The sequence below is a fragment of the Pleurodeles waltl genome, chromosome 3_1, assembly GCF_031143425.1.
Source record: "Pleurodeles waltl isolate 20211129_DDA chromosome 3_1, aPleWal1.hap1.20221129, whole genome shotgun sequence".
Lineage (NCBI taxonomy): Eukaryota > Metazoa > Chordata > Amphibia > Caudata > Salamandridae > Pleurodeles > Pleurodeles waltl.
In genome coordinates this window covers 1,934,952,883-1,934,980,087 of record NC_090440.1, presented here as the reverse complement: position 1 = coordinate 1,934,980,087, position 27,205 = coordinate 1,934,952,883, and the positions used below count along the sequence as shown (strand labels likewise).

Below are 27,205 nucleotides of genomic sequence, written 5' to 3'. Positions count from 1 at the left end.
CCAGACACAGGTTCACGGGAGAGCTTCAGTACCCATCCAGACACAGGTTCACGGGAGAGCTGCCAGGAGAGCTTCAGTACTCATTCAGACACAGGTTCACGGGAGAGCTTCGGTACCCATCCAGACACAGGTTCACGGGAGAGGTGCCAGGAGAGCTTCAGTACCCATCCAGAGACAGGTTCACGGGAGAGCTGCCAGGAGAGCTTCAGTACTCATTCAGACACAGGTTCACGGGGAGCTTCAGTACCCATCCAGACACAGGTTCACGGGAGAGCTGCCAGGAGAGCTTCAGTACTCATCCAGACACAGGTTCACGGGAGAGCTTCAGTACCCATCCAGACACAGGTTCACGGGAGAGCTGCCAGGAGAGCTTCAGTACTCATTCAGACACAGGTTCACGGGAGAGCTTCGGTACCCATCCAGACACAGGTTCACGGGAGAGGTGCCAGGAGAGCTTCAGTACCCATCCAGAGACAGGTTCACGGGAGAGCTGCCAGGAGAGCTTCAGTACTCATTCAGACACAGGTTCACGGGGAGCTTCAGTACCCATCCAGACACAGGTTCACGGGAGAGCTGCCAGGAGAGCTTCAGTACCCATCCAGACACAGGTTCACGGGAGAGCTGCCAGGAGAGCTTCAGTACTCATCCAGACACAGGTTCACGGGAGAGCTTCAGTACCCATCCAGACACAGGTTCACGGGAGAGCTGCCAGGAGAGCTTCAGTACTCATTCAGACACAGGTTCACGGGAGAGCTTCGGTACCCATCCAGACACAGGTTCACGGGAGAGGTGCCAGGAGAGCTTCAGTACCCATCCAGAGACAGGTTCACGGGAGAGCTGCCAGGAGAGCTTCAGTACTCATTCAGACACAGGTTCACGGGGAGCTTCAGTACCCATCCAGACACAGGTTCACGGGAGAGCTGCCAGGAGAGCTTCAGTACTCATTCAGACACAGGTTCACGGGAGAGCTTCGGTACCCATCCAGACACAGGTTCACGGGAGAGGTGCCAGGAGAGCTTCAGTACCCATCCAGACACAGGTTCACGGGAGAGCTGCCAGGAGAGCTTCAGTACTCATTCAGACACAGGTTCACGGGAGAGGTGCCAGGAGAGCTTCAGTACCCATCCAGACACCGGTTCACGGGAGAGCTGCCAGGAGAGCTTCAGTACTCATTCAGACACAGGTTCACAGGAGAGCTTCGGTACCCATCCAGACACAGGTTCACGGGAGAGGTGCCAGGAGAGCTTCAGTACCCATCCAGACACAGGTTCACGGGAGAGCTGCCAGGAGAGCTTCAGTACTCATTCAGACACAGGTTCACGGGAGAGGTGCCAGGAGAGCTTCAGTACCCATCCAGACACAGGTTCACGGGAGAGCTGCCAGGAGAGCTTCAGTACTCATTCAGACACAGGTTCACGGGAGAGCTTCGGTACCCATCCAGACACAGGTTCACGGGAGAGGTGCCAGGAGAGCTTCAGTACTCATTCAGACACAGGTTCACGGGAGAGCTGCCAGGAGAGCTTCAGTACTCATTCAGACACAGGTTCACGGGAGAGCTTCAGTACCCATCCAGACACAGGTTCACGGGAGAGCTTCAGTACCCATCCAGACAGGTTCACGGGAGAGCTGCCAGGAGAGCTTCAGTACCCATCCAGACACAGGTTCACGGGAGAGCTTCAGTACTCATCCAGACACAGGTTCACGGGAGAGCTTCAGTACCCATCCAGACACAGGTTCACAGGAGAGCTGCCAGGAGAGCTTCAGTACTCATCCAGACACAGGTTCACGGGAGAGCTTCAGTACCCATCCAGAGACAGGTTCACGGGAGAGCTTCAGTACTCATCCAGACACAGGTTCACTGGAGAGCTGCCAGGAGAGCTTCAGTACTCATCCAGACACAGGTTCACAGAAGAGCTGTCAGGAGAGCTTCAGTACTCATTCAGACACAGGTTCACGGGGAACTTCAGTACCCATCCAGACACAGGTTTACGAGAGAGCTTCAGTACTCATTCAGACACAGGTTCACGGGAGAGCTTCAGTACCCATCCAGACACAGGTTCAGGGGAGAGCTGCCAGGAGAGCTTCAGTACTCTTTCAGACACAGGTTCACGGGAGAGGTGCCAGGAGAGCTTCAGTACCCATCGAGACACAGGTTCACGGAAGAGCTGCCAGGAGAGCTTAGCACACAGCCGGACACGGGTCTCAGTGGGAATATACAGAGTAGCTGTACCTAGCCAGACACAAGTCACAGAAGAGATACAGGCAGAACTGCAGTAGTTACAGATAGAACTGCGGTACCCAGCCAGGCACCGGTCACCGAAGACATACAGGCAGATCTGCAGTACCCAGGTTCACTGGAGTGGTGCCAGGACAGCTGCAGTACCCAGCCAGACATAGGTTCACTTCAGAGATACAGGCACAACTACAATGGAAACAAGCAGAGCTGCAGTACAAAGCCAGGCCCAGCCCTCACTTTAGAAATACAGACTCAGCTGGAAAATAACACCAGGCAGAGGTTTCTTAAAGACAAAGGCAGACAAAAAAAATCAAATACACAAGCAGCTGTATCCATCGTGGGGAGATGCAGGTAGATGACAGTTACATAAAGAGGTAGAGTGTAGACCAGATGTAACCCCCTCAGAGACGCGCACAGCTGCAGCACAAGCGCCGGTATGTTTAGGGAGGTGCAGTCCAACACAGTCACACCACACAGCCAGATACCAGCTTCTTGGAGAGGTGCAAATCCACTGCACAGCCTTACACAAACTGCTCAGAGAACTGCATGCCAGCACAGCTGCAGGACAAAGCCACACCGAGGGTTATTGGCACAGTCCCAGCATCGCCAGACCTAAACAAAGAGGTCTTCGGCGCTCCTTCTTCCCACAGCTGAGCGAGGAAGGAGTGGCGACGGGGGCGCGCCGCGCCCTCACACTGTAATCCCACAGCACGCCTGGACAATTATCCCCACTTGGCTGGGCAAAGAATGTGCTGAGTAAGGGTTTTTTGGGAGTTCTGGGGGAGCTCTCTTTGGCTGTAACCTTCAGGGTGTGCTGCCATGGGAGCCACGGGGCAGGGTCACCTTGGGAAGTGAGTCTGGCAGGGAACAGAGGGGGTGGGTGGGTGACTGGTACAGTCTAATGCTGTGTCAACAAATCCCCAGGCAGATCGGCAGTCTGCAGCCTTCCAAAGGGGTTAGTGCAGGTACGACAGACCCTGCCTTGTTTAGCCTGCAGCCCACGTCCATAAGAGGCTGCCCTGGACACAGGCAGCGTGCAGTACACAAGGGCAGTGCCTGCTGCCATACACGGAGTGAGAGGACAAGAACTTCCACACCTCAGGAGACACGGCCACTAATACAACAAGCGCCCAGTGACATCTACGCACCAGTTTAGGCCCCCACTAACAAGCAGCATAGATGACAGCCCCAGTGCACCTTGTTAACTTGAAATCAACACACAAGAGCTCCCTCATAACATGAGAGATTGACAGCATCCCATAACATGCAAAGAGCGCACACAGACATATAGACAACACAGGAGACAGCCCTACATCACCTATTAATATGCAGCCAACACCCAAAAGCACCTCCCACACTATAAGACACAATCCTATTGCATTTAGTAACATAGAGCCAACACACAGGGTGTCCACGCCATAGTAGACCGCCTCATTGCACCAATTAACGTGTACTCTGCACACAGTGGCATCTCCTACGCCACAGGAGACAGACTGGCTGCATTAAATCCAACACTCAGTGGCATCTCGTATACCAGAAAACACAGACCCCCAACACCTATCAACCCTTCAGCCAACAAACACCACTAACTTCTATAGAAATCTTCACTGTACCCGTTTTCTTATAGCCAACACATCTATTACACGGGTGCCCCTATTAACCTATTACAATGACTGTGCAATGACTCTTCTCAGAGCTTGAAAGATAGGTCCTACTACACTATTGAGGTATACCCAGAGCACGGTAAGACCCATTATAGCTTAAGAGTCGGGCCCGCTACACCCATTGACCTACAGGGAGAGCGCAGAGAAAACTCTTTGACCATTAAAGAGCACACAAGAAAGTACAGGGTTGTGACTACTTTTGGTATTTGATACAAAGTAAATCTAGCTGAAAAGACCAGAGGAGGCCTTGGCAGGGAATGTGGTTATTGTAAAAGGAAAACCTCAAGAAAGAGGTGCTGGGAAGAAGAGGAGGAGGTGGGACCTGACCTCAGCCAGATTGATGAATCTGGTGCACTGGAAGAGCAAAGACGTTTTAAGGGATGGACAAGGTGGGCTCTAGCCCAGGGCCCCCTAATTATGCTTACATAACAGTCATAAATGGTCTACAGTTTTTAAATGTGCAGTTTGTTTACATACTTTGTTTTTTTCCAGCCCAGGCTATCCGCCTGTCCAGCCCCACTCAAGAGACAATGAGGACTAAAGAAGAACACCCATTCGATGCTGGGCAGATTCAGTAGGCGTTTAACAATTTAAAGTGCACAGGCTCAGCCCACTGCACAAGCCTTTGCCTTTATGCAGTATGTGACACCTACTGTGCAGTAAAGATTAGCATTACGGGCTCCCTCTGTGACTGCATGGAGCTGCTGCTAGACCGGTGTGGTTACCGCCTGGTGCCATCTAACTCTGAATACCAGTCCCACATGGCAGAGGGAGTGCCAGAGGGAGTGCAGTAAACAATGGCCCCCCTTTAGCTTGGTACCAGCACTGAATACCTGAATGGTGCCTCACCACACATTTCTGCTTTTCTGGCACAGTCCAGCTGGAGACTGCTTGTGTTAAGGTGGGGTGCCAGTGTGGTCCAGGAGGGTACGCCACATGTCAACGTTCAGTACATAAAAACATTATATGTTCCCTTCATAACTGCACCATCCACGTGGAAACGCTGCCCGACTTGTGAGATCACAGCCTAGTGCCAACTCACTCATAATCCCGGTTCTTCAAAGAGCAAGGACTGGGGTGCATTAAACAAAAACTACACCCTCCGTATGCACTGGCCCAAAAGGTGAGACACCAGTCCATTGCACCACATGCCGCAGGCTTGTTTACCCAACTAGTTTATCTGGTTCTCTGGTGCTGGCGAGCCACAGACAGACTATTTGTTATAGGTTTGGGCCCAGATCTAGACTGGCCAAGGAAAAGGGATGTCAATGATCCTACCATGGTCGCCAAGGGTGTCAATGTATAGGAGATGCATAATAAATTCAGACTTCTTCCAAGAAGGGGGCCCCTAAACAAAGTTTGGCCCAGGGCCCCCAAAATCCTTAAAATGTTTCTGTGCAAGAGCCAAGACCAGAGCACTAATTAACTTTCAGAACCCTCAAACAATAGGCTGTCTTACATCGCAAGACACCTGCTAGGTTTTACATGTTTACAGTTTGCACATTTACAGACAAAGAGATATAAAGTGATACTGTTCAAAATTAGACGATTTTTTGTTTGACGGTCAAGATTGGAACAAACAAACAAGATAAGGAAAACTTAAATTAGCTTGAATTGTTCTAAGCAATGGCGATCGCTCAGAGCCCCATTGAAGGCCGCTGTTGTTCACCCACTGTGCCACTCTAGACCGAGCCCAGCTATGTGCAACTCAGTCCAACAAGACCAGTCCAGCCCTAACTGTTGGGCCAAATCCCGTCCAGATAAGAACATAAGCAAATCCAGATCGGTGCTGCCTATTTAGGCCTCCTTGGTAAGGGATAGCTTGATTCCTGTGGCAGTGATCACTGGATCGAAGTCTGGGCATACAGGTCACACTTAGAGAGAGTCCACACCAACACACAACATTGTGATGGAAAGACGGGCAGAGTTTAAATTAATATCAACCACTAGCTACTACTCAGAGCTCCACACCAGCCCATCTCCGAGACTGCAAGAAACATCCCCAAGATGGAAGGCCAGCAAATCTGCAACTAGACCACATCCCTTTCGTGCCCATCCAAGATGTCACTGCGTAAACAGTCGGCGCCTTCTACCGACTAGTATCAAATAACAGGCCCGTGTACAATGACATCTCTTCAAATATTAAGAGCCTAAAGCCCCTGTCCTATAATAACACACAATGGCACTTCTTAAATCCCAAGAGATGTCCGGCTCTGGCATTCATACCTCGGGGCCAGGTAGTCCAAAAGCATCTAGTATTGAGGGTGTTTGTGTGAAGTCGCAAAACAAATTCGGTAAAGGGTCCGTCGCGCGCACAGGGCAGTAGCAAGGCTATACCAGGAGACTGTTGGCTTTCGAGACAAACGTAACCACAGAGATAGGGTGACTTTGCGGGTCTTCTATGCCACTGGTTTCTAAGAAAAACTTCGGTAACGTTAGATATTTCAATCCAAAGTGAAACGGGATCTTTTCCAAGCTGCAGGCCCGGGCACGCTCGCCGGGGAGATGGCAGGAGATGCCTGGGAGGAAGAATGGAGACGCCTCAGTGACAACATCCTGCACCTGCCTGTACCGGCAAGCCTAGTAATGTAGCCCCCTGCGCGCCCCCTCCCTCCGTTTCCATTTAGCATCCAATTCACTCACTGTTCACTGCCGCCATTCCCTCCCTCACTCCCCCGCCACCTCCGGCTCAATCAGCTATTTCTACTCACCACCTTTCCAAGACCCTTCCGCCTACCTCTCTCCTCCCCGCCTCCATGTTCCACCTGCCCCCCATCTCTGCACCCTTCCAGCTTCGACCCCACCATCTCTCGCCATCACTACCCTACCCCTGTCCAATGCTGATCTGCGCCCCTCTCCCTCACCCTCCATCGCTTTCTCCAGCACCATCGCAGTCTGAATGCCTTCCTCGGGCCCGGTCCAGCTCAGATGCCTCCGTCTGTAGGTCCCACTGTGAAGCTGGCAGGCACTCGGTTCTCTAGCTAAACCCTTAATCTCTCTCTCCTGCGCCGCCCAAACCTTTCTCCACTGGTGTCTCTAGATCGACTTCACCACCTCTAATTCCTTCACCCCCGCCGTTCCACCTATCCACCCCACCTTCAGGCCCCTCTAAACACATCCAGCTCTCTCTGCCCTAGAAGCTATTTTCCCCTCACCCTCTTCTCACTGCCTCTCAGCCGCTGCAGCTATTCTACCTCAACCCTCCTCTCCCCCACTCATGTATTAAGCTCTCAGACCCTTCCCCCCTTTTATTCGCGAGCCAAATCTCCACAGGCCACCCTCCTGCCCAACATCACCTTCTCTGCCTCCCAGGTGACCCCTCCGAGAACCATCCTAATAAACAAATACACCCAGGTCCGCCCCGGACACCGACTACTAGTCGTGCCTTGTAAGCCAAACTGACAGCGCACATCCCACACGGGCCACCATGAGACACTCAGGCCCTGGAGCACGCTGGCGCGAACCACAGCATGTTTACAGCAGGAAACCTGAGCCCAGAGATCGGGGAGGAGAGCAAACAAGCCGATTCCTGGAGTTAAACTTGACCCTTCACCCCACATCAGAGCAGGTTTTCGAAAGCTCGTTTGTTATTGCGCCTTCCTCCCCTGGGAAAGGGTTCATTCAAGAACCCGCCTTCGGGGTTAAAGGAAATGGTCTCAAATTCTGCGCTTTGAAGAATAAACCACTTCCACCGCCCCTCCACCCCTTCAAGTGAAAAGAGATGTCCCTGAGGTACACGAGGTCACACTAGGACCCTTTGGCCTTCTCCAAAAATGACCAACGTCTTGAGTGGCACCACCGTATTGTAGAGACAAGGGGGTTCCGCGGTTCCCCGAGAGAGGAGTGCGTCATGCCTTGTGCGAGTACGCGTGTTGCACTGCACACATATTCTTTGGTACTAAACTGCTCCCTGGGCCAAGAAGGGAAAAGTGTCGTATCCTGTACTGTACAGCCATTGCATGGGTATGTCAGTGTTAGTACTTAATTTGTAAATAAAAACGTGCGGGTGTCCAAAGCTCTCCTCTTAAACACGCGGCTGCAGCAATTAAATGTGCGAACACGGTATACTGAGGCAGCGTAATCCTGAAGCCATCTCGGGCCTCTCCAATCCATTTACAGACCCTCCCTGCCCCTTCAGCTCACTCTTATGATGCTTTTTTTTGTTTTTTTTCTTCCTCCGTCTGTTCCATGTGTGTCTTTTGCTCGCAGTAAATGCTTGAGGCAGAAAAATAAGTACCGGGCCTCAAAAATAAGTGTCGGTGCCCCGCACCTGAAACAGCAAGCACAAATTAAGCACTGGTCAGTGTGCTCCACATTACCCTGTAGGTATGAGTAGAGTGTAAAGACGCGGATACATAGCACTGAATTCACTTTCTCCAAACTGTAAGAACTGCTGACTAAAGATGCTTTAGGAGTCCAAATTAAAAGCAACGAAAATAGTTTTGCTCAATTGTTATATGCTACACACTATACGATGAAAAAAGTTGTGTGTGTTTATGGGAGGGGCCTTATAGCCCATAAATATTAGACATTTTTCAAGACACAGCTGCCCAAAGGTCTGCTAGTGTAGTATGAAGGTGTACTCCCAGACTCCCAGGTGGACAAGCTCTCATGTGAGGAATAGAGAAAGTTCAAGATTTTGAGGAATAGGGATTAAATCTTCAGGGTGCTGTTTAGGATAGTACTTAACCACTTGTTTAGTAGGAAGTAGGGGGACAATCTAAGACTCTAAAGATAATATTCTGAGAGTAATCGATGGCAGTGCTGCTAGAGAGGTGGGTTGGCACTGCTGGGTCTGGCAGAGAAAGCCTCAAAACCCTCCCAGATGCGTTTTTAATATTTGTTTGAGTTGCATGAGACATGGAATGCATGTTACACTTGTTACAACATCTCTTTCCAGTCTGCTGTACATCAGATGGGGGAGACACCATATAGGCTATTGAACAGGTGAGACCAAAAACCTCCTACCTGCTACCATGTCGGAGCGTCCTCCCCGACGGCCCACTGTCCTACCCCCGTTCTGCACCTCTTGCACGGCTGTATACCCAGCCGCTGTTAAATCCCTCCCCCACCAGGTCTCTCTCGGGGTACTCCTGTCTAACCCCCAACAACCTTGAGTCTCATCACCCAATCCCACCATCACCGTGCTCCTTTGCGCTCACGTTTCAGCCTGTTTCCTCATCTGTTTCCTGTTATTTCTGTGGCCCAGGCCCCCTCAATTTCATACACAAGTCATATTTTTTGGCTGCAGAATACGAGCATCCTAAGGGATCATTCAGTGCCATGAATGTACAGAATGAACCCAAGACCAAGTGGTGGAAAGGAGCTGCGGAGCAACAGTGAGCAGTCTTCACTAAGGAGTGCAGTTTGCAATGTGCAGATTGGATTGCTTGCACTGGTCACGGGAGCCATTAGACAGAACCTCTTACAAACATCCATCGCAGCATGGGTATACTTATATAAGACAGCCCAACAGCAGCCACGACCAACAGATTCCACACACCCAACCCAATACATCAAATATTCATATAGAACAGCTATAATAAGCCACAAATCCAGCTCCCACACCACCTACAATGAAAGACTGCATAGTATTTTGTTCTGTCTAGTAATCACAAACAGAAGAAGGTAGTGTCTGTGATTAAAGAATTGTGAAAATTGGCTATTCTAATTGGTGATATGTGGGTGCTTTGTACACGTTAAGTTACCAGCATTAACATGCCTATAGAGTTTGTTTGGCCTCAGTGACCGTCTGACAGCTTTCTGGGGTTTCTCATGGATGGGAGTGGAGTCATGGTTATCTGGTGTCATTGTGTTTGGTCAGTGCCCTTAATGTATTCTTTAGTAATCTCCTGTAGTGGATAAAGGGAAGGATGTGATGTTTCCTACGCTATCGAAGATCTTCGTGGTGTACTGTTTTCATTGATGGATGTGAGGATAGGGTTGTTCCTTTGGTTTTGTTCTGGCAGATGAATAGCTGTCCATTGGCTGAGATGACTATTTTGTTGAGCATTATCCTTTGTGACTTGCACAGGTGGGTGTAATGTAGGTACATTAACTTGTTCTGAATGGCAGTGGGAGGTAGGTTAGTGTGAGGAGATGTGTGCGCTGTTGAAGTATTATACAGCTTTTGTGCTGTTTAATGCACATGAGCGGGGCTAACATGTTCCCTTGTATATGCAGTATATCATGCATATTATACCTCAGAAGGCATTATCCGTCTAACAAAGGCTCTTGTTTTGGCAGCAGCAAGAGTTCAAAATCACAGCATCTGAAAGGACACACTGCCTTGAAACCATCTTCTGATGGGAAACTTTCCACCAACGGTCAAGTCTGTTGCCCACTTTGTTTTTTTTTTTCCTCACTGTCATGTATCCATGCTTGTAGCAGCCATAGTGGCCGGGGCCGAGTCTATTCGGTTTTTATATTAATGGACATCTTCACAGGTGTGTCTTAAACATGAGCTCAACTTTGTACATCTGGAGCTGTGTCGTCACGAGACCGAGTGACACTGCCGAGAGTGTGGACTGCTAGTGAATGGCTTTGCTTGCCATCACCGTGAATGAGCATGTTAGGTCAATGGCATACTTCAGATTGCCATGGAGTTGTCAAGAGAGCTGCCTCCGCGGTCGGAGGACAGTTTTACAAGATGTAATTGGTCTATACTGCTGTCACTCTCGTGTAAAATAGTGCCGATTTTATAGCGCTGTGTGACATTGATGAATTCTCGATGACGTGGCGCATCCTTCGGTTGATTGGTTCATCGAATGTGCCTGGCCTGTTTAAACGCGAGTTACTGAGGGCGAATTCCTCCTTTACCAGCAGTAAACATATACATGGTGCAATCTGAGCTGGCGGCTGAGGGGGCGGGGTTAAAGAGAAAGCAGGACAGGCGCGGAGAGACACTGAGCTACGGCTAGAAGACACGGGCAGACAGGAAGAGGCGCGCAAACAGAAACAGGTGCACAGAGAGACGGACGAGAAAGATACAAGAGAGAGACGCGGAGACAGAGAAGGTCATAGAGACAGAACTAGAGGGAAATAAGAAGATGAAACGGGAATAGGGGCAGGTGTGTGCAGAGAACGATAGAGACTGTGGAAGACATTGAGGCAGGCACTTGGAAAGAGAGAGGCAGAGATATATGCACAGAGATAAAGCGAGAAATATGGAGATTTATCCGACAGTGCGAACGGGGGAAGACGGAAACTGGGTGATTTCGCCTGCAGGGGCAGCGACTCCACAGAGCTCAGCGCTGAATAAGAACCAGAGAGAGCAAGGGGGCAGGAGTACAGCTGTCACCCCGCGCCTCAGTCAGTGCACAGCGGCCTCCTATGGAAAACTCATTTTGGCGGGGGATGCCCTTTGCACCGTGGTGTGAAGTGACTGTACAAAGGTGTACTCTAAGCAGGATAGATGCCACGTGACATGTATACTCAAGTATAAGGTTCCAGGGGCCACATATTGAAAAGCGCAAAGAACTCTGGAAGAGAGTGCCGATAACAGGTCTGATGGAAAACCGCCCCCTCCCCAAGATGGGGAGGTCGGGGGAGTGTGGCCCCTTAGAGATCGGGGACGCTGTGGCCTAAACCCCCTGCACTAGTTGTGCATTGGGCTGGCCAGGGTACTTCCGCCCTCATGCTTAGCGAGCTGTGGGGGTGTAAGTTAGCTGTGGAGGATGTTGGGGTGACGGTTTTCCGGGTTTGGTCGTGGCGCACCAGGTGGGGTTTGGGGGGGGGGGGGTATTTAAGCGTCCCCCAGAAAAGGCTCAGCCTTTCTACAGCGTGGCGGCAGAGAGACCGAAGATCAGTGTTCTCCCACCCACTCCCCTAATTTTTGGCTGGATAAGAAGTACTAAAGTAACCAACAGAGGGGTCTCCAAGGCTGTAGCCCCGGGATAACACCAGAGCTAGGATCCTGAAGTCCTGAACCAACCTGCAGATGTACCCACCACCTTAAGGGGTAGGGAGCCCAGATCGCTGGGGTGGCCATGGGGCTCCCGCTCCTGGCTGCCCCGTTACACCCCCTTGGCAGATTGGTGTTTGGAGAGGGGGCGGAACTCTGAGCATGAGGACAAGGAACAGTGAAGTTGGGGGAGCCACCCCTCCCCAGGGATACAGGTGAGGTACGGTTCACCTGTGTGGTCCAAAGGAGGTTTAGGGCAGGAAGGGATCCTGTCACATCGTTTATGGTTATTGAATAAATATTAATGAAATTGTTTCTATAAATGTTTGTAAATAGCTTTTTGAAGATTCTTTTGAATTGATTTATTACTGTTGGTATTTTGTGAAGTAATTGCTAAAAGTTTGAAAAAAAATTATTCCAACGAATGTCGGTCTGCATGTAGCAGGTGTTGGTGTGGGCTTCCTGGTGGTCTCCGAGTTCTATGGTGCACATGTTGTGTCACACTGCCCTCTGCCAGCTGTGCCTAACCAGTGGTCAGTGAGTGCCAGTGACCCATGCAGTGCAGCAGTGATACACCCCCCCCACGGCACAGAAGTCTGTCAGAATGCATGCGCCCTTGTACTGCCGACTGCTGCCTGTACCCCCACAATGGGCAATGCAATATCACACTCACTGGCGCAGTGAAGGGGTCTCGAGGCACTGGGAAGGAGCTGGCTTCGCCACTCCGCTTTGCAAGCACGCGTCCGATAACCGTGGCTGCTGCAGCCAGTGCCTCTATGGGAGAAGTCGCCCCTACGACACTAGCCCTGGGGACTGAGTGAGGGGATGTCCTGTCCCTCTCGGCCCCTCGGGCACTGCGCGGATATATCTCGCCACACCCTGCTTACTCAATGCCACCTTCAGCCCCAACAGGGGCCCTTTCATGCGAAGCAAAGTGTGACCTGTGGGAGCGCTGTTTCCCACAATTACCCTATACATGCCACTGGTGCACGGTATGCACCCCTGGCCCACGGCGCATGCAGCCACAGTAACCACCCGTTAAACTAACTAGTCAAGCTGTCCGTAATCACCCTATGCATGCCACTGGTGCACGGTATGCACCCCTGGCCCACGGCGCATGCAGCCACAGTAACCACCCGTTAAACTAGCTAGTCAAGCTGTCCCATGCATGCCACTGGTGCACGGTATGCACCCCTGGCCCACGGCGCATGCAGCCACAGTAACCACGTATAAACCAGCTAGTCAAGCTGTCCGCAATTACCCTATGCATGCCACTGGTGCACGGTATGCACCCCTGGCCCACGGCGCATGCAGCCACAGTAACCACCCGTTAAACTAGCTAGTCAAGCTGTCCGTAATCACCCTATGCATGCCACTGGTGCACGGTATGCACCCCTGGCCCACGGCGCATGCAGCCACAGTAACCACCCGTTAAACTAGCTAGTCAAGCTGTCCCATGCATGCCACTGGTGCACGGTATGCACCCCTGGCCCACGGCGCATGCAGCCACAGTAACCACCCGTTAAACCAGCTAGTCAAGCTGTCCGTAATTACCCTATGCATGCCACTGGTGCACGGTATGCACTCCTGGCCCACGGCGCATGCAGCCACAGTAACCACCCGTTAAACTAGCTAGTCAAGCTGCCCGTGCCGTGTAAACCTCTGCAACGCTATCTGCACACAAACTGGACATACACCGTGCACAGCCCTGGCCCAGACTGCATCTACAGTGTGCACGCTTGGCAAGCGCCGTGTACGTGCCTGGCTCACACTGTAGCTGAACACTGAAAGCGCTGCTGGTATTCAGTGGGTGCATGCCGTGGCACTGTGTACACTCCCAGCTCTCACTGCTGACTAACAACACTTAGTGTGCACACTGCTGGGCCGCGCTGCGGAGAAGCAATGTGTACATGTCCGGGAAACACCGTGAACGCTCATAGCAGACACTGCTGGTAGAAACGGCTCCACCGCCGGCGCTGGTAAACACCGCTGCACACACTCACGGCGACAACGCGTGTGCTGCCTCTAAGCGCTGTGCACACTGCTGGCACGGTGACAAATGCCGTGTACACGCCCTGTTCCCTTCTAATTACCGCCCGTGACAAAGTAGGCCCAGAAATGACCCCAAGTACAAACACAATCCCCAAAGGAAGCGATGAAAGACACCAGGAAGGGAAAACAAGGGGGGGGGGGGGGGAGAGGAAGGCGGACTTGGGTCAATACAGAAGCGGCTAGACAGGGAGGGGCGGAGAAATATTCACTGAACGGCATTAATATTTGAATAACCTGCGCCGGGAGGAACGACGGGAAATGCAAATAGTCCAGACGACGGGCTCATTTAAAGCAGACACTGGTCCCCACCTGTCGACCAGGGCCCATAGGACACGTGGCGGGGCTAAGTTCCGGGGGGTCTGCAGGCCGCCGGGTCGGGTGGGCAGGAGCAGCAGCTGGGTGGGCAGGGGTCTGCTGCTCCGCGTTACAGCATATGAGGGTTCCCTTGCGGATGGGGTGTAGGGTACGGTGTGGGGGATCCCCGATCCCCCACACCGTACCCTACACCCCATGATGCATGATGCACTGCGGGGCGGCCTGGTCAGCCGGATGGGGCTAGGTGCAGCTCAGCATGAGACATCAGCGGGCAGAGGCTGCGGGGCCCCTGGCACGGCCACGGGTGGGGCAAGCTGCTGACTCAGGCCAGTGCCTGAAACCTCCACCCAGCGAGCCCCAGGCAGCCGAGGTCTACCTGAACCCCAGGTAGCGTTTTCTTCCCTACTCCGGACTCACAACACAGATAAAGTATTTAAGCAAACTGTCCGTGAAATTGAAGCATTTGCACAGCATCTCTACAACTGTGCAACGCTTTACCGAAACCTCCAGAATCGAATCCCATCAATATTTACTTTTACACGAAATGTCATAAAATGCCCATTACTTGAAATATTTCAGAAATGTGCAGAGACACGCCGACCCAGGGTATCCCGTCCTGATTTCGGGGGAATGTTTTGGTTCAATGGTCGTTTTACAAGTGGTGGGTGTGAGTGGGGGGGGAAGGTGTTTTGGTTCAATGGTCGTTTTACAAGTGGTTGGGGGCGGGAGGGGGGTCATTAGTTCACCCAAGCGGGTGCTGGCAAGAGGTGAGAGATACTCCGTCAAGCACGAACCCTCAGACAACTTCACGCGTGGGAGACTTGTCATCATCTTCAGAAGCACAATCCATGCAGCTGGTGGAGGGGGTGACGAGGCCCAGTGCGCTTCAAAGCACTCATATGTGGCGCTGCAGCAGAGCCGGGAGTTTGGAGGGGAAAGAGCGAGCTGTCCCGAGGTAGCAGATTAAAAAAAAATCCTTGGCGTAATTTTAGAAAACTGACAAAGGTGGACGAGGAGAATGCAACCCAGTATACAGCCAAAGGGTAACTACGCAAAAAGAAGCAGATGAATCTCGAGAGGACACAGTGAAAGGCCAAGAGTTAAAGGCTACCGTTGTAAACAGAGAGAGTGAGTGACTGACAGTGGTTAAACGTGGTGTGCATACGGGGGAGAGATTTTGAGAATGATAGTGGACTACAAGCAACTGGAAACGTGAGCTTACTGTACACAAAACCGCAGGTTTTCTAGTCCCCTCCCCCATACAGCGCTGTCAGCACACACACACCTTCCACCAGGTACTCCGAGCTTTTCACAAGATCGCGAGACCATGTTCCTTGGAGATAGCCAACGGCGGCAACTCTTACAAATTAAAGAAAACCTTGTTTACATCGTAATGAATCCACTGAGTAAATAAAAACAGTTGTTTCTCCTTGTACAGTTCTGGAAATCGTGTTCAGATGTGGAGACCACATATGTGTCCCTTCTGAAGGCCTCGTCCGAAGCACTATGTCCACGCTATGTTGCTCCTACAACTGAAACGCTATCTCCAGTTCTGAAGGCCGCCTCGCATATACCGTGCCCTTCTGTAGTCCAATTCTGGCACGCCGTGTCCCGTCCCAGGGTACTGTACCTACCTGACAGTGACCTGTCCCAATCAAATCCAATAGTGTAAACAGTTCCTGGAGGTCACGCCTCCAAGAGGGACAAGCACCTGGTAGTAATCATTCAGGAAAAGGGCGGAAACTGTAAAATGACTACTGCACCGACAAAAGGGTCAAAAAATGAAACTCGCATGCACTGTAGGAAAAGATGCCGAAACACACATGCACTAAAAGTAGGGCTTGGCATCAGATGAAGTGCAATAAACAGGAAATGGGGACATGCCAAAGGATGTGAACCAACAGCACCAGTGAATCGTACCAGGGCATTTAAATCGACTTCCACACGAGTGCAGTAACCATAACTTCCCAGTAGCAAGTTTCACAGCAGACCCGGCCCTCCCCCACCCACACAAATGAGTAGCTTGCTAATGCGTTAAAATTGCGGCACTCCGTGTACAATGTAGCCTGTGTCTCCCTCCGACCCCCACTCCAGCACACATCCTGTCCCGGGACTGTCATCTGCAAGCAATTGTACTTCACTGTACTCTGCTCCTTCCAGGGCTGAGCAGACCCGGGCACACTGCGCCTTGCCCAGTACTGCCAGAATGCGATGCAGATGACCAGGAATGAGGTACATTGGCAGCGCTGGAATATGGACCCAAAACTGGAATATCCAGGACAGGGGCCAAACAGTAATGGTTAATTAAGACGCATAGTCAGAGCACTACATGTGGAATCCAGTGATGGAATAACCCGAGGGGCTCGGGGGCAGTGTTGAAGTGCATTGATGGATGTGCGCTTGGGCACTTAAATGACGCGGTAGGGAAGACAAGAACTGGGGTGCACGGGCAGATCAATGTAGAGTTTCCAGGGATTAAAAACGATGCTTTTGCAACGATTGGGGTGCAATGGAGCGAGCGCTATTTGGGGCCACCAATAGCCACTTAATGGTGAAAGGAGTCCGAAAGCACTGTGTTTGTGTCCAGTACAGAATTAGCGGAGGAAGGGGTAGTTGCAAACGAGATTGGGGTACATTATCGGAGCTGAGTGAGTAAAGAAGGATCGGTAGTGCTACGTAAGGACCCAGTTCTGGAATAAAGACGCTGCAGGCTTCAATAGACGTGCGCTGGCGGAGCTGTGCATGATCTCCAGAAAACACAAAAGAAACAGATGCTGGGGTGCACTGGTAGAAAGAACTGCATGCGCGTCTCAGTGAGGAAGAACATGTGCCTCTCTTCTGGCGCGAGAGCTAATTATTTAACTGTTTCATAAATTGCCAAGAGTGGTTGGTGTGAGCCTCGAATGCAACAGCTAAAGTTTCTGACAACTTAAAGGTCTCCTGCGGTGTCTGTTGTACAGCCCGTTTTGGTGTATGCCACGCAACACGTGCAGGGACATCTCTGCACGCACCCTGCCCACATGAATAAGTTGCCTGAGTGTATTGGGAGCTGGTGCTAAGCAGGCTCCTGCAGCCCTGGTGGCAAGAGAGGGCATCCAATTCAAGCGAAAGAGTTAGCAGGGTACCAAAAGCCCCTCCCCACATTCTGCAGGGGCCCCACCACCCTGTGGCAGGGCTCGTCGGCTCACTTGCCCTGGCTTGTCCCCCACGAACTGTGAAACAGGTAACAAGGACTGAGCGCAGACTTACCTGAGGAACTCCTGCAGGCAGGTGTCGCAGAAGCGGTGCCCACAGGTGGACACCTGCACCGGCTCCCTCATGGCCTTGGTGCACAGCGGGCACAGAAGCCGCCGCTTCGGCTTCTCCAGGAACTTGTAGTCATAGCCGGGCATCTTCGGGGGCACCGGGTGTGCGAGGCTCTTGGGGCTTTACACTCACTTCTGGGGAGCTCAGTCCTCCCCAGGTCGCTTCCAGTCCTCCTGCCCCTGGGGTCGGTCTGCCCGGGTCCTTGCTCCCTCTCCCAGCCCCGGGGTTGAGGGGCACTTCCAGCTTCAGGGGTCTCTCGCCTGGACCTGCAGCTGGTTCTGGTGCGCTCCCCAGCCCTCTCGTCTCGAGGGCTCTGCCCCGATCTTCCCGTTGTGGGACCCCGCCGCTCGTGCACAGGTCTCCTGCAACCCTCCTTGTCCCGCGACTCCCCCAGGGCCCCTGTTCAGGGCTCTCTAGTTCCCAGGGCTGAGTCCTCCAGGGACTCTCGCCCCCCAAGGCTCTGCTCGGGGTGTGCGTCCCGCGGACAGGGGCTCTCCTCTCTCGGGTCTCAGTCCCCCTCCCTGTCTGGGCTCTGCTCCCCAGCCGCTCCGCACGCAGCCTCCCCTGCTCCGGCTCCGGACTGACTCCCCCTTCCCTGCCCCAGCCGCTCCGTACGCAGCCTCCCCTGCTCCGGCTCCGGACTGACTCCCCCCGCACTGCTCGGCTGCTCGGGATTCAGGGCAGGAGCTGCCCCGCCCACTGGCATTCCCCAGGAGGACGGAGGGGCGGAGCGCCGGGTCCTAGCGCCCGCCGTCCCCTTTGTTTGCATGAAGGACAGATGCTGGCAATGTTGCACAACCGGGTGCGCGCCGGTTTCCAAAGCACTAATTCTCAGGAATTATGCCATACCCACGAATTTATTTTTGCATAATTCATGGTTATAAAGTATGAATTATTGATTTCAATCAATGGAGGAGCTGCATTATTTATTAATGTGTCTTATATAAAGAACATGACGTGTACGGTTATGAGCCGCTTATGTCATCCAGTATTTCTTGTGACATTTAGAAACTATGCGCTTTATTACCATACCATCGGCAAGCATGCTTTATACATACAGAAAGCACATTAAATAGGGGGCGAGAAACAAACTGTGTGTAATTGCTTAATTGTGTCGTTTGGTAAGTCCTATTGCTATTGTTAATTGGGTGTTCTTGGGTTGTGCAATAACGGTACCTATTATTTACACTGAAAATGCCCACAGAATGCACTGGTAGGTGCTATGATAAGGCGATGTCACCTAGTTTAAATGGCATTCATTTAAGCGCTTGTCATATACCCTGCTGCACTGTGCACTGAAGCAGAGCGCGCTGGCGCGGTAATAACTCTGCCCTCAGGAGCTTTGTGGAGGTTAGGGCTTCAGACTAATTTCCTTCGTAAACGATTTTCACTTCTTGTTCATATACGAACTTCAATGTAAGAAGCTCAAATAGGGCCTTGTATTTGATTGTAGTGCGCTAGGAAAGAGGGGGGCGGGGTGAGTAGAAACTTTGTTGTCAATGGTGCAGCAGGTGCAGTGGCCCAGTGTCGAGAAGGGTGAGAGAGCCTCCGCACACATTTGTGACTGTCTTTTAATACTTTAATGGACGCCGCCGTGGCACGTAAACTTTGTTTGCATTAAGGCCCATGGCCCTCTTGCTACGCCTCTTAAACTGAGTAATCAGTGGGCGGGTAAGGGTCACGGAAGGATGAATGCAGTGTACCCCGATGTCAGCCTGGTTTGCCCAGGAAAGTAACAGTGACGCCTTGGACAGTAAATGGAATCACGCGTGGGATTTCAGTTCTACGGCCTGTGAAATACCTGTGTATAGGTTTTCAGCCCACAGAGCCTTCCGTTTCGGTTCAATGGCTGTCCCATGAAAACATGAGACATACATTGTTGGATTTCAGTTTCGTGGCCTAGGATGAGTTTATGGGAGAATTTCAGACTCTGTTAGTTAACACACACACGGCTGCTATTTCATCCTCCATGGCTCAAAATATACTGTACCTGTGATTGCATCCTCTGTGATCCAAGACATGCTTTGGATTTCAGCCTCCAGGTCCTCTGACATTCCCCAGGACATGATGGCCCAAGACAAGCCGTAGTACCAGGTCTACATCACCTGCGACATCTGGATTTGAGTCCCATGGCTTGATACATTCTGGCCAATCAGCCACCAAGATCTGTGATATGCCAGAGGTATCAGTCACTCATTCCAAACCATGTTTGGATTTCCAACTCCTTTACCACCCTAACCTTCAACATCATGTCGGAAGTATCAGTCCACCAAAGTGGATGTAAGCCTCTCAGGATTTTCAGTCCCATGGCCTGCAGCATCATGGCTGGAGTAGCAGGACACCAGGCTATTTAGGATTTCCAGGTAAGTGGTCCAATACATGCTTGGGAGTCTTTCTTAGAACACCACACACTGTTATTACTTTTTACAGCTCTTATGGGTGAGAGTGTCTCCCTCCAGCTCCACCTCTTCCATTTCCCACATTAAGTTATGTTTCATTTTAAACATATGGCTCATGTAAAATACTCCTCGCGTCTTACTGGTCCAGAAGCTTCACATTGGGCAAGTCAAGCAACAAAAACTGGGTACACATCAGTACTATCGGTCTTTTTTATGTATTGTATTGTGAGAGGTTGTTGTTGGAGGTGGCATTCCTAAGTTACAGATAGGTCATTTCCAAATATATTCAACCCAGAGTTATTTTCTCAAACTCTGCATCCACTAATAGGAGCTCTGAGGTCATTGTCGAAATCGCAGGTGGATCTCATATCAATATGTTGATTTCAGGGGGATGAGTATCATTACAGCCAAGGTAAGAATATTTGATATAAACTCTGGAACGTTTGATGTAGCTCTACCCATTTCAGGGAGAAAGTAAGTGTGTGCATCCATTGTATAGATATTTAGGTGAACTATGCTCAAATCACAGTTGTTTGATGTATACATATCCTTTTAACGAAGGTTTGAAGAAATTATATTTGTCATGAAGATTTGATGTAATGGCATCCATTCGAGGAATGTGTGATGTAATTATACCCACAGGGGAAACCGTTGTTGTCACTTTATCAATGTCAGCGAGACTATATACAGATGTGTCCATTTCAGAGAGGTTTTCATTGGTAAACTGTGCCAGGGCGATTGCTTACCTTTCATAGGAGTAATACCTGCCTATCTGGAATCTGTTGACTTAGGCCTTTTGTCTGACGATATTTTATGCCCAGGAGATCCTTGGTACGTTTAGGTATGGCTGGGTAAACTTGGTTCCAATGTTCGGGAGCTATCTTACATGCTGGAAAAAGACACAGCATGCCCTGTCATAAAACACACAAATGAGTTATTACCTTCAAAGGTACTATAATGCCATGACGGGTGACATGACACATAATCTGAAGACCTGTTATTTGTGCACATCACCAGCACCTGAGGCGGAGATGTATGTGCTTTGCACGAAGCTACATATGAGAGTCTGCAGTAGTGATCCTAGGTCAGAAGTAAAGGGATGACCTATAAATTCGGCCACTTTATCCAATCGGCACCAAACGTTACTAAAAACATGTTTGGCTCATTCAGGTGTCTTTCTATGCTTAGTGGATACATTTTTTTGACTGTCTAGGGCCCTCAACCTATGTTTATGACCAAGAGCCTCCATCCATCTCAAGTTTACATTTAGAAGTGATGCCCCTTTGTTTGTGGGTATGGTGCCATCTACCTCCACTGCCCCATGAACCTGTACAATCCAATTTCACACTTTTGGCCTGTATGGAGGTGGATACTTTATAATCACAGATCCTTTTATATAGCAGGCAGGGATGCCTGAATATCTTCACGGTTGATTAGTGCACAATACAAATCAATATAACATAACATTACAAGCCTCAACTCGCCTCACCTTGGGGAAAGGAGATGGGTGAGGAACCCTGTTCAACAACGGTTCCACCTATCCATCTCCGGTCTCCTTAGTCATAGCTACACTTGGCTGATTCCTAATTACTGAACACATCTGATCCCGCGCCAGTTCTTCTGAACCCATGCCCGCACACCTAGAATGCTGGAAGATTGGTTACACGGGTGACGGCTCATGAACATCTATGATGTGGATGACTGCGGGGCCGCCATCTTTGTCCTTGCTTGAATGGAGCTCATGGCCATTTTTGTCCATGTGCTGTCACTTTAACATTGTCCACACTGTCATCATTTGAGAGTTAGTGCTGGAAAGGTGCAGTTTCATTGGCATGTTTTATCAACCCTATACTGAGGCATCATGCAAACTATGACCCACTGTAAAATACATGAGCTAGTATATAACAAAAAAAACGTACAGGCATCACAGAAAAACATGAACTACACGTACCATGAACAACAGCGAAAAAAACATGAATCTCCATAGGAATTCGTAAGCCATTATGAAAACCACAAGCCTCCTTGAAAAACAAGAGTCACCTTGAAAACTACGAGCCATTATGAGACCATAATTCACAGTGACAAATATGAGCCACTTTGAATACCATAAGTCTCAGTACAAAAAGTTACTTTGAAAACCATAAGCCAACTTCAAAATCAAAAGCCTTCTTCCAAATCAACTACGAGGTGCCTTCAAAACCATAAGCCTTTGTGAAAATCTCAGCCACAGTGAAAAGCCATGAACCACCAGCGCCATGAAAACCCAACCCAAGTATTAAACAAGCATTTGCAATGCAATGGGTCTTGCATTCGCTCGAGTGAGAGCTATTAGCGTTGTAAACTGCTAACCGGACTTTTCTTGCCACATAAACTGAAAATGACAAGTAAAACAGTTTCACATAAGTGAACTGACGGCCGCCATGAGCGCAAACAAACAAACAAAAGGAAACAGAAATTCACTTGCAGTCAAATGTATGGGCAAAAGTGCAATTATCCATGTTACCAGCAAAACTGCAATTATCCATGTAACAGGGTGGATGTCATGCAAAGCCCATGGCTAATGCCCGAGATCGCGCTGCCTATGAAATAAAGAGAAAAAGTAGTCCAGAAACCAAACAGAAAACACGGTTCCTCGTACATGTTCAGTACTTTACCGGTGCTCTCGAGGAGGGATGAACATCGGAAAAGCCATGACATATGAATGCCTTTCACTAATGAAATCAAGCGAATTTTAAAAGGCAAGCCCACGAACCACCCAAACTGATGAGCGTGACATGAGCGTGATTAAAAGTTCACAGAGAGATTATTACAGGGACAGAGCACTTTGCGCGCTCGACCCTAAATATCAGGAAATACCTCTAAAACCACAAGATACTGTAAAAAAAATATAAGCCATTGTGAAAGTCATGAGCCACAGTTGAAAAAAACCCACAAACCACTATGAAAATCTAAACCGCTGGAAAATGCATGAGCCACTGTGAAACCCATAAACCACAGTAAAAATCATAAATCACTTTATTATGTAGATGATGAAACTCCATTAAAAGAAAACATTAACTCAGTTTCGCTTCTAATTAATTGTTGTTAATGCTTTTTTATATGTCTCTGACAGTTTTAGTCTTTTGAGTTCCATTACTGAGCACCATCAGATCGGGTGACAGTAAAATACGTTACAATACCCACGTGCTGTTTGTAAATACAGTCACATCGGCTTTAACGTGGTTCATGGCTGGGCCAAGGGCACCCTCTGCTGGGATACTTTAGCAAATACACTCTGATTAATTCACATGGATTGATTGAGTACCAACTGGACTTTTATATTATGAGGACTTGATTATACAGGACCAACGTAAGTAAAACAGTGATGGGGTAAATAAACATGATATTTTGGGGCCACGCATACCGCTTCTTCAGACATAGCTATCCTAGACTATGAAAAAAATAACAAACAATAAAGATTTCTGTAATCACAAAGAAAACAGAAACAGACTAAATGGCAGAGAGAAAAACACTGGCTCTAGATTGTGTACCCCTTTTCTGCCTACAGTGACATAGATTAGGTCGGCTGGGAAACAAAATGACCAATATACACTGAGTGGTTCTAGACTAGTGGTCTCCAACATTTTCTAAAATAAGAGCTACTTATGTTGAATGAAAGTCATTCCAAGCTACTGATATTAGAAGTGTAATAGTGTCCACATCAGACTAGATAACATTGCATGGTTGTCAGCAGTGATCACCTCAGTGCCACAGGCGGCTCATTTGCAATGGCGGAGGAGTGTCGCCCCTCTGACCAAAAGGCAGGAGATGAAAAATGAAACGATAGTTCCACTATCGTTTTATTTTTCAGCTGCAGTCTCAGCCAGCAGTGCAACGAGGGGTGGGGTTGGGTCACGGGAGGTGGGAGGGTGGAGGAGTACAGAGTGTACCTAAGTATGCATGTGTGTTTGGCCGGCCGTGTCAGGCCGGCCAAACACACATGCGCACTTAGGTTTCTCAAGCTTGGTTGTGTTTGACAGATGGGCTGGAGAAACTGCACAGACCCCAGGGCACTGTCTGAGCGGTAGTCCAAGCCATCCAAGCCACTCAGACTAATCCTGATGCTGCTGTCAGTGTCTTTTTTTAAATTATTTTAATTTTTGTTCTTTCCCCTGTCCCCTTCGTCTCCCCCCTCGTCCCCCATTGAGATTTGCAGTAGCCGCCGCCACGGCTCAGTGCAGCAAACAGGGTTGCTAGCAGTATGCAAGGGTAATTTATAACACACATATATTATTATATATATATATATATATATACATATATATATATATATATACATCGATTATATATAATATATATATATACATATACATATACATATGTAAAAATTAATTCCAATGCCAAACGAGTTTTTACTCAAGTACCAGATTTAAATTTATTTTGGAAATTCAACCATTTGTGTCTAACCATCAGCTTATAAATTGTAAAAATACACATATTTCCATCTCAAATGCACACTTTTCAGATTTGGTATTCATACATACACTCAACCAAGCAAAAGTTTCTAATTTAGTAGGCTGGGCTGCACACAGGAAAGCTACTTACAGGTAGCTGGAGAGCTACCAGTAGCTAACAAGCTACATTTTGTAAAAGTCTGCTCTAGACATTAAATTTTGTCCATCCGTGTCTTGGTTCTATGTTCTTCTAGTAAGGAAATCACGTGAAATTAGGCACTCTAATATACACCAATACATAATTTTAAATTTGGCATAGTGCTCAGAGTGATAAGGCATAGGCATCATGGTAAGGAATGCAGCAGACCAGAGGAAATTATTCAATGTCTAGAATGTGTGGTTGGTGGAGGATGTAATTCTTAGAGGTTTTTCAGCATTTAGTGATGTCTCTTTTAAAGCGAAGGGACAGAGTCAGCATGGTCCAAATTAGGTCCAAGCAAAGTTATTGACAACCAGTTGAGGGATCTGTGCTTGTGACTGCAGCAATCCCCTCTCAAACATATCTCGCCAGGCAAAGCATGAGCTATTTTGCAAGCAGACCTTACAAGAATGACTCGATAATATGTCCAGGAGAGGCCTCTGCAACTGGCCACAAAACTCCAGCCGAGGACTCCTGAACTGCAGTGTGAACAATCCACGTATACGGGGTTACACGTTTATTTCTATAAAGACTAGCCAGGCTATATGTCTCACAAGGTGCATGGAAAGCCCTGTATAAATAGCATTACAGTGCAAAAACTCACCTCTTCATCCTGGCATTTGAATAATCGTGCCCTCCTACCCCAGCCCTCTCATTTCACCCTTAGTCTGGCCCGGTCAAATGCCCAGGACCTCTTTGACTCTCTAACCACGCTTTCCTGACTCCTACTCTTCAAGGCTTTGTCTTTGATCACGAGTGACTTTGAATTTCATGATCGTTGCTGCAACAGGATACCATACGTAATAAAGCCTGCATCCCTCAGAAAAATGTGGCAGGTCAAACCTACCAGAATTTATCTTGTAAAACAAGCCAGTAAATGCAGGGATCTGCAGATTTTGATGTAGCAATCGCCAAAATCATCATGTTATACTCCATTGATTAGGCAGCATTACGTATATGTGCTGTTTTTCACATCCAATAAATTCCAAACCCTGGTGTTTCAGATTTTTTCAGGTATGAAAAATGCAGCATCCCACCTTGTGGCACTTCCAATCAAGGCATTGCCATTATGTTGAGTAGAAATGCAATGGTTCGATTATCTCTAGTCAATATCAGCTACAGCTGGTTGATCCATGGTTGTCACCATTGGTTTTGGCAAGTGTACTATAACATAATCCACCACTCCCTCTTGTTCATTCCCATATCCCAAGCATGGCAAGACTATTAAACAATGGTTAGTAGCACTTTATAAAACCCCAAAATGAAATTAAAATACATTTCATAACCTGGATATAAGAACATGAATTGATGTGGACCTACTGTACAGGGAAAACCCCACTCTATTGATTATATGTCTAAGTGACACAAAATGCTACAATTCCCAAAACATGCTTCTAGAAAAGCACACAATGAGGTCTCTAGAACTGGGCACAACACTCCAGATATGGTGTCCACAAGTGTTTACAATACTCCAAATGAAACCTCTAGATCTGGCCCCAATATTCCAAAAGATAGTACTAGAACATGAGCAAATACTAGTCTGTAGATTAAGTCCTCAAAATTGAACATGTCGCTCTAGAGGACACTTTCAGAAATTGTTATAATACCCCAAATGAAGGCTCCAAACTAGAGAAAATATTCCAGATGTGGCCCCAAGAACCTGGCACAATAGTTGGGCCAGGACTTCCAGAACTAGTGTGGCTTCACAGGCCATTTCTCAGGATGAGGATGAATACTGGACACAGTACTCCAAACGAAACATCCAGAAATAGACACCATACTCTAGAAGAGGACTTAAGCACTAGACACACTATTCAGAGATGATCATTTATATTAGGGGTGGGCATAATTTGTAATTCATCTTGCGGAATTGGAGTAATTTAATAATTCTGCGCTACTCATGTAATACAGAGTTACTAATTAATTCTGCCGTTCCGCCAGCTAAATTAATCAGCACTGTAATGTATTTAAACATGTCTGGAAGAGGGAGCTTTTCCAGCCAACTTTCATTTGCAGTGATTTTTAAACACAGAGTGACTGCTCTCACTTCCAGCCCTGTTTAAATCACTGCAGTGCAGTGTATACCCCTCAATGCCCTTACATAACTATGTAAGGGTGCTGAGTGGTTTGCACTGGAGTGGATACCCCTGGGTGGCCTTACATAAGTATGTAAAGGTACCTGACGGGTATCCGGTGGATACCCCTCAGTACAATTATATGCCTAAGTAAGGGTACCGTGAACGCCATACCCCTGGGTGCCCTTTACATAAGTATGTAAGGGCACCAAGAGAGATTGCACTGCACATTGTGGTGCCCACTCTGGCCCTTGGCTGAATCTCGTGGAATTCCACAGAATTTTAATGTAATTCCACAAAAGTTTGTGGAATGAAACTTCGCCAATTCCACCCACCCAGATCGCGACCATTACGCAAAATGAAACGTCATATGGTTGTAGTACTCTAAATGATGCCACAAAATACGACACAATACTAGCCTCCAGATTATTCCTTCAAACCTGGTCATAATTCACCTGAAGAGGGCTTGAGAAATTGCCACAATGCTCCAAATGAAACATCTAGAACTAGACACAGTACTCAGACATGACCTTCTGAACAGGACACAATACTCCATGTGGGGCCTCTAGAATTGGTCACAGTTATACTCTAGCTGCGGTCCCAGTGACCATTTCACAAGGCCT

At 48.9% G+C, this 27,205-nt stretch overlaps 1 protein-coding gene across 1 annotated transcript in view; it reads right to left on the bottom strand.

The window, feature by feature from the left end:
• The window catches only part of TRAF4 (TNF receptor associated factor 4), a 54,271-nt gene extending 36,152 nt beyond the window's left edge, over positions 1 to 18,119 (bottom strand). Inside the window, exon 1 of the mRNA XM_069226205.1 lies at positions 17,420 to 18,119. Coding sequence (XP_069082306.1) covers positions 17,420 to 17,562 — 143 coding nt within the window. The 5' untranslated portion in view covers positions 17,563 to 18,119. The remainder of the gene's footprint in view (positions 1 to 17,419) is intronic.
• Positions 18,120 to 27,205: the final 9,086 nt, after the last annotated feature.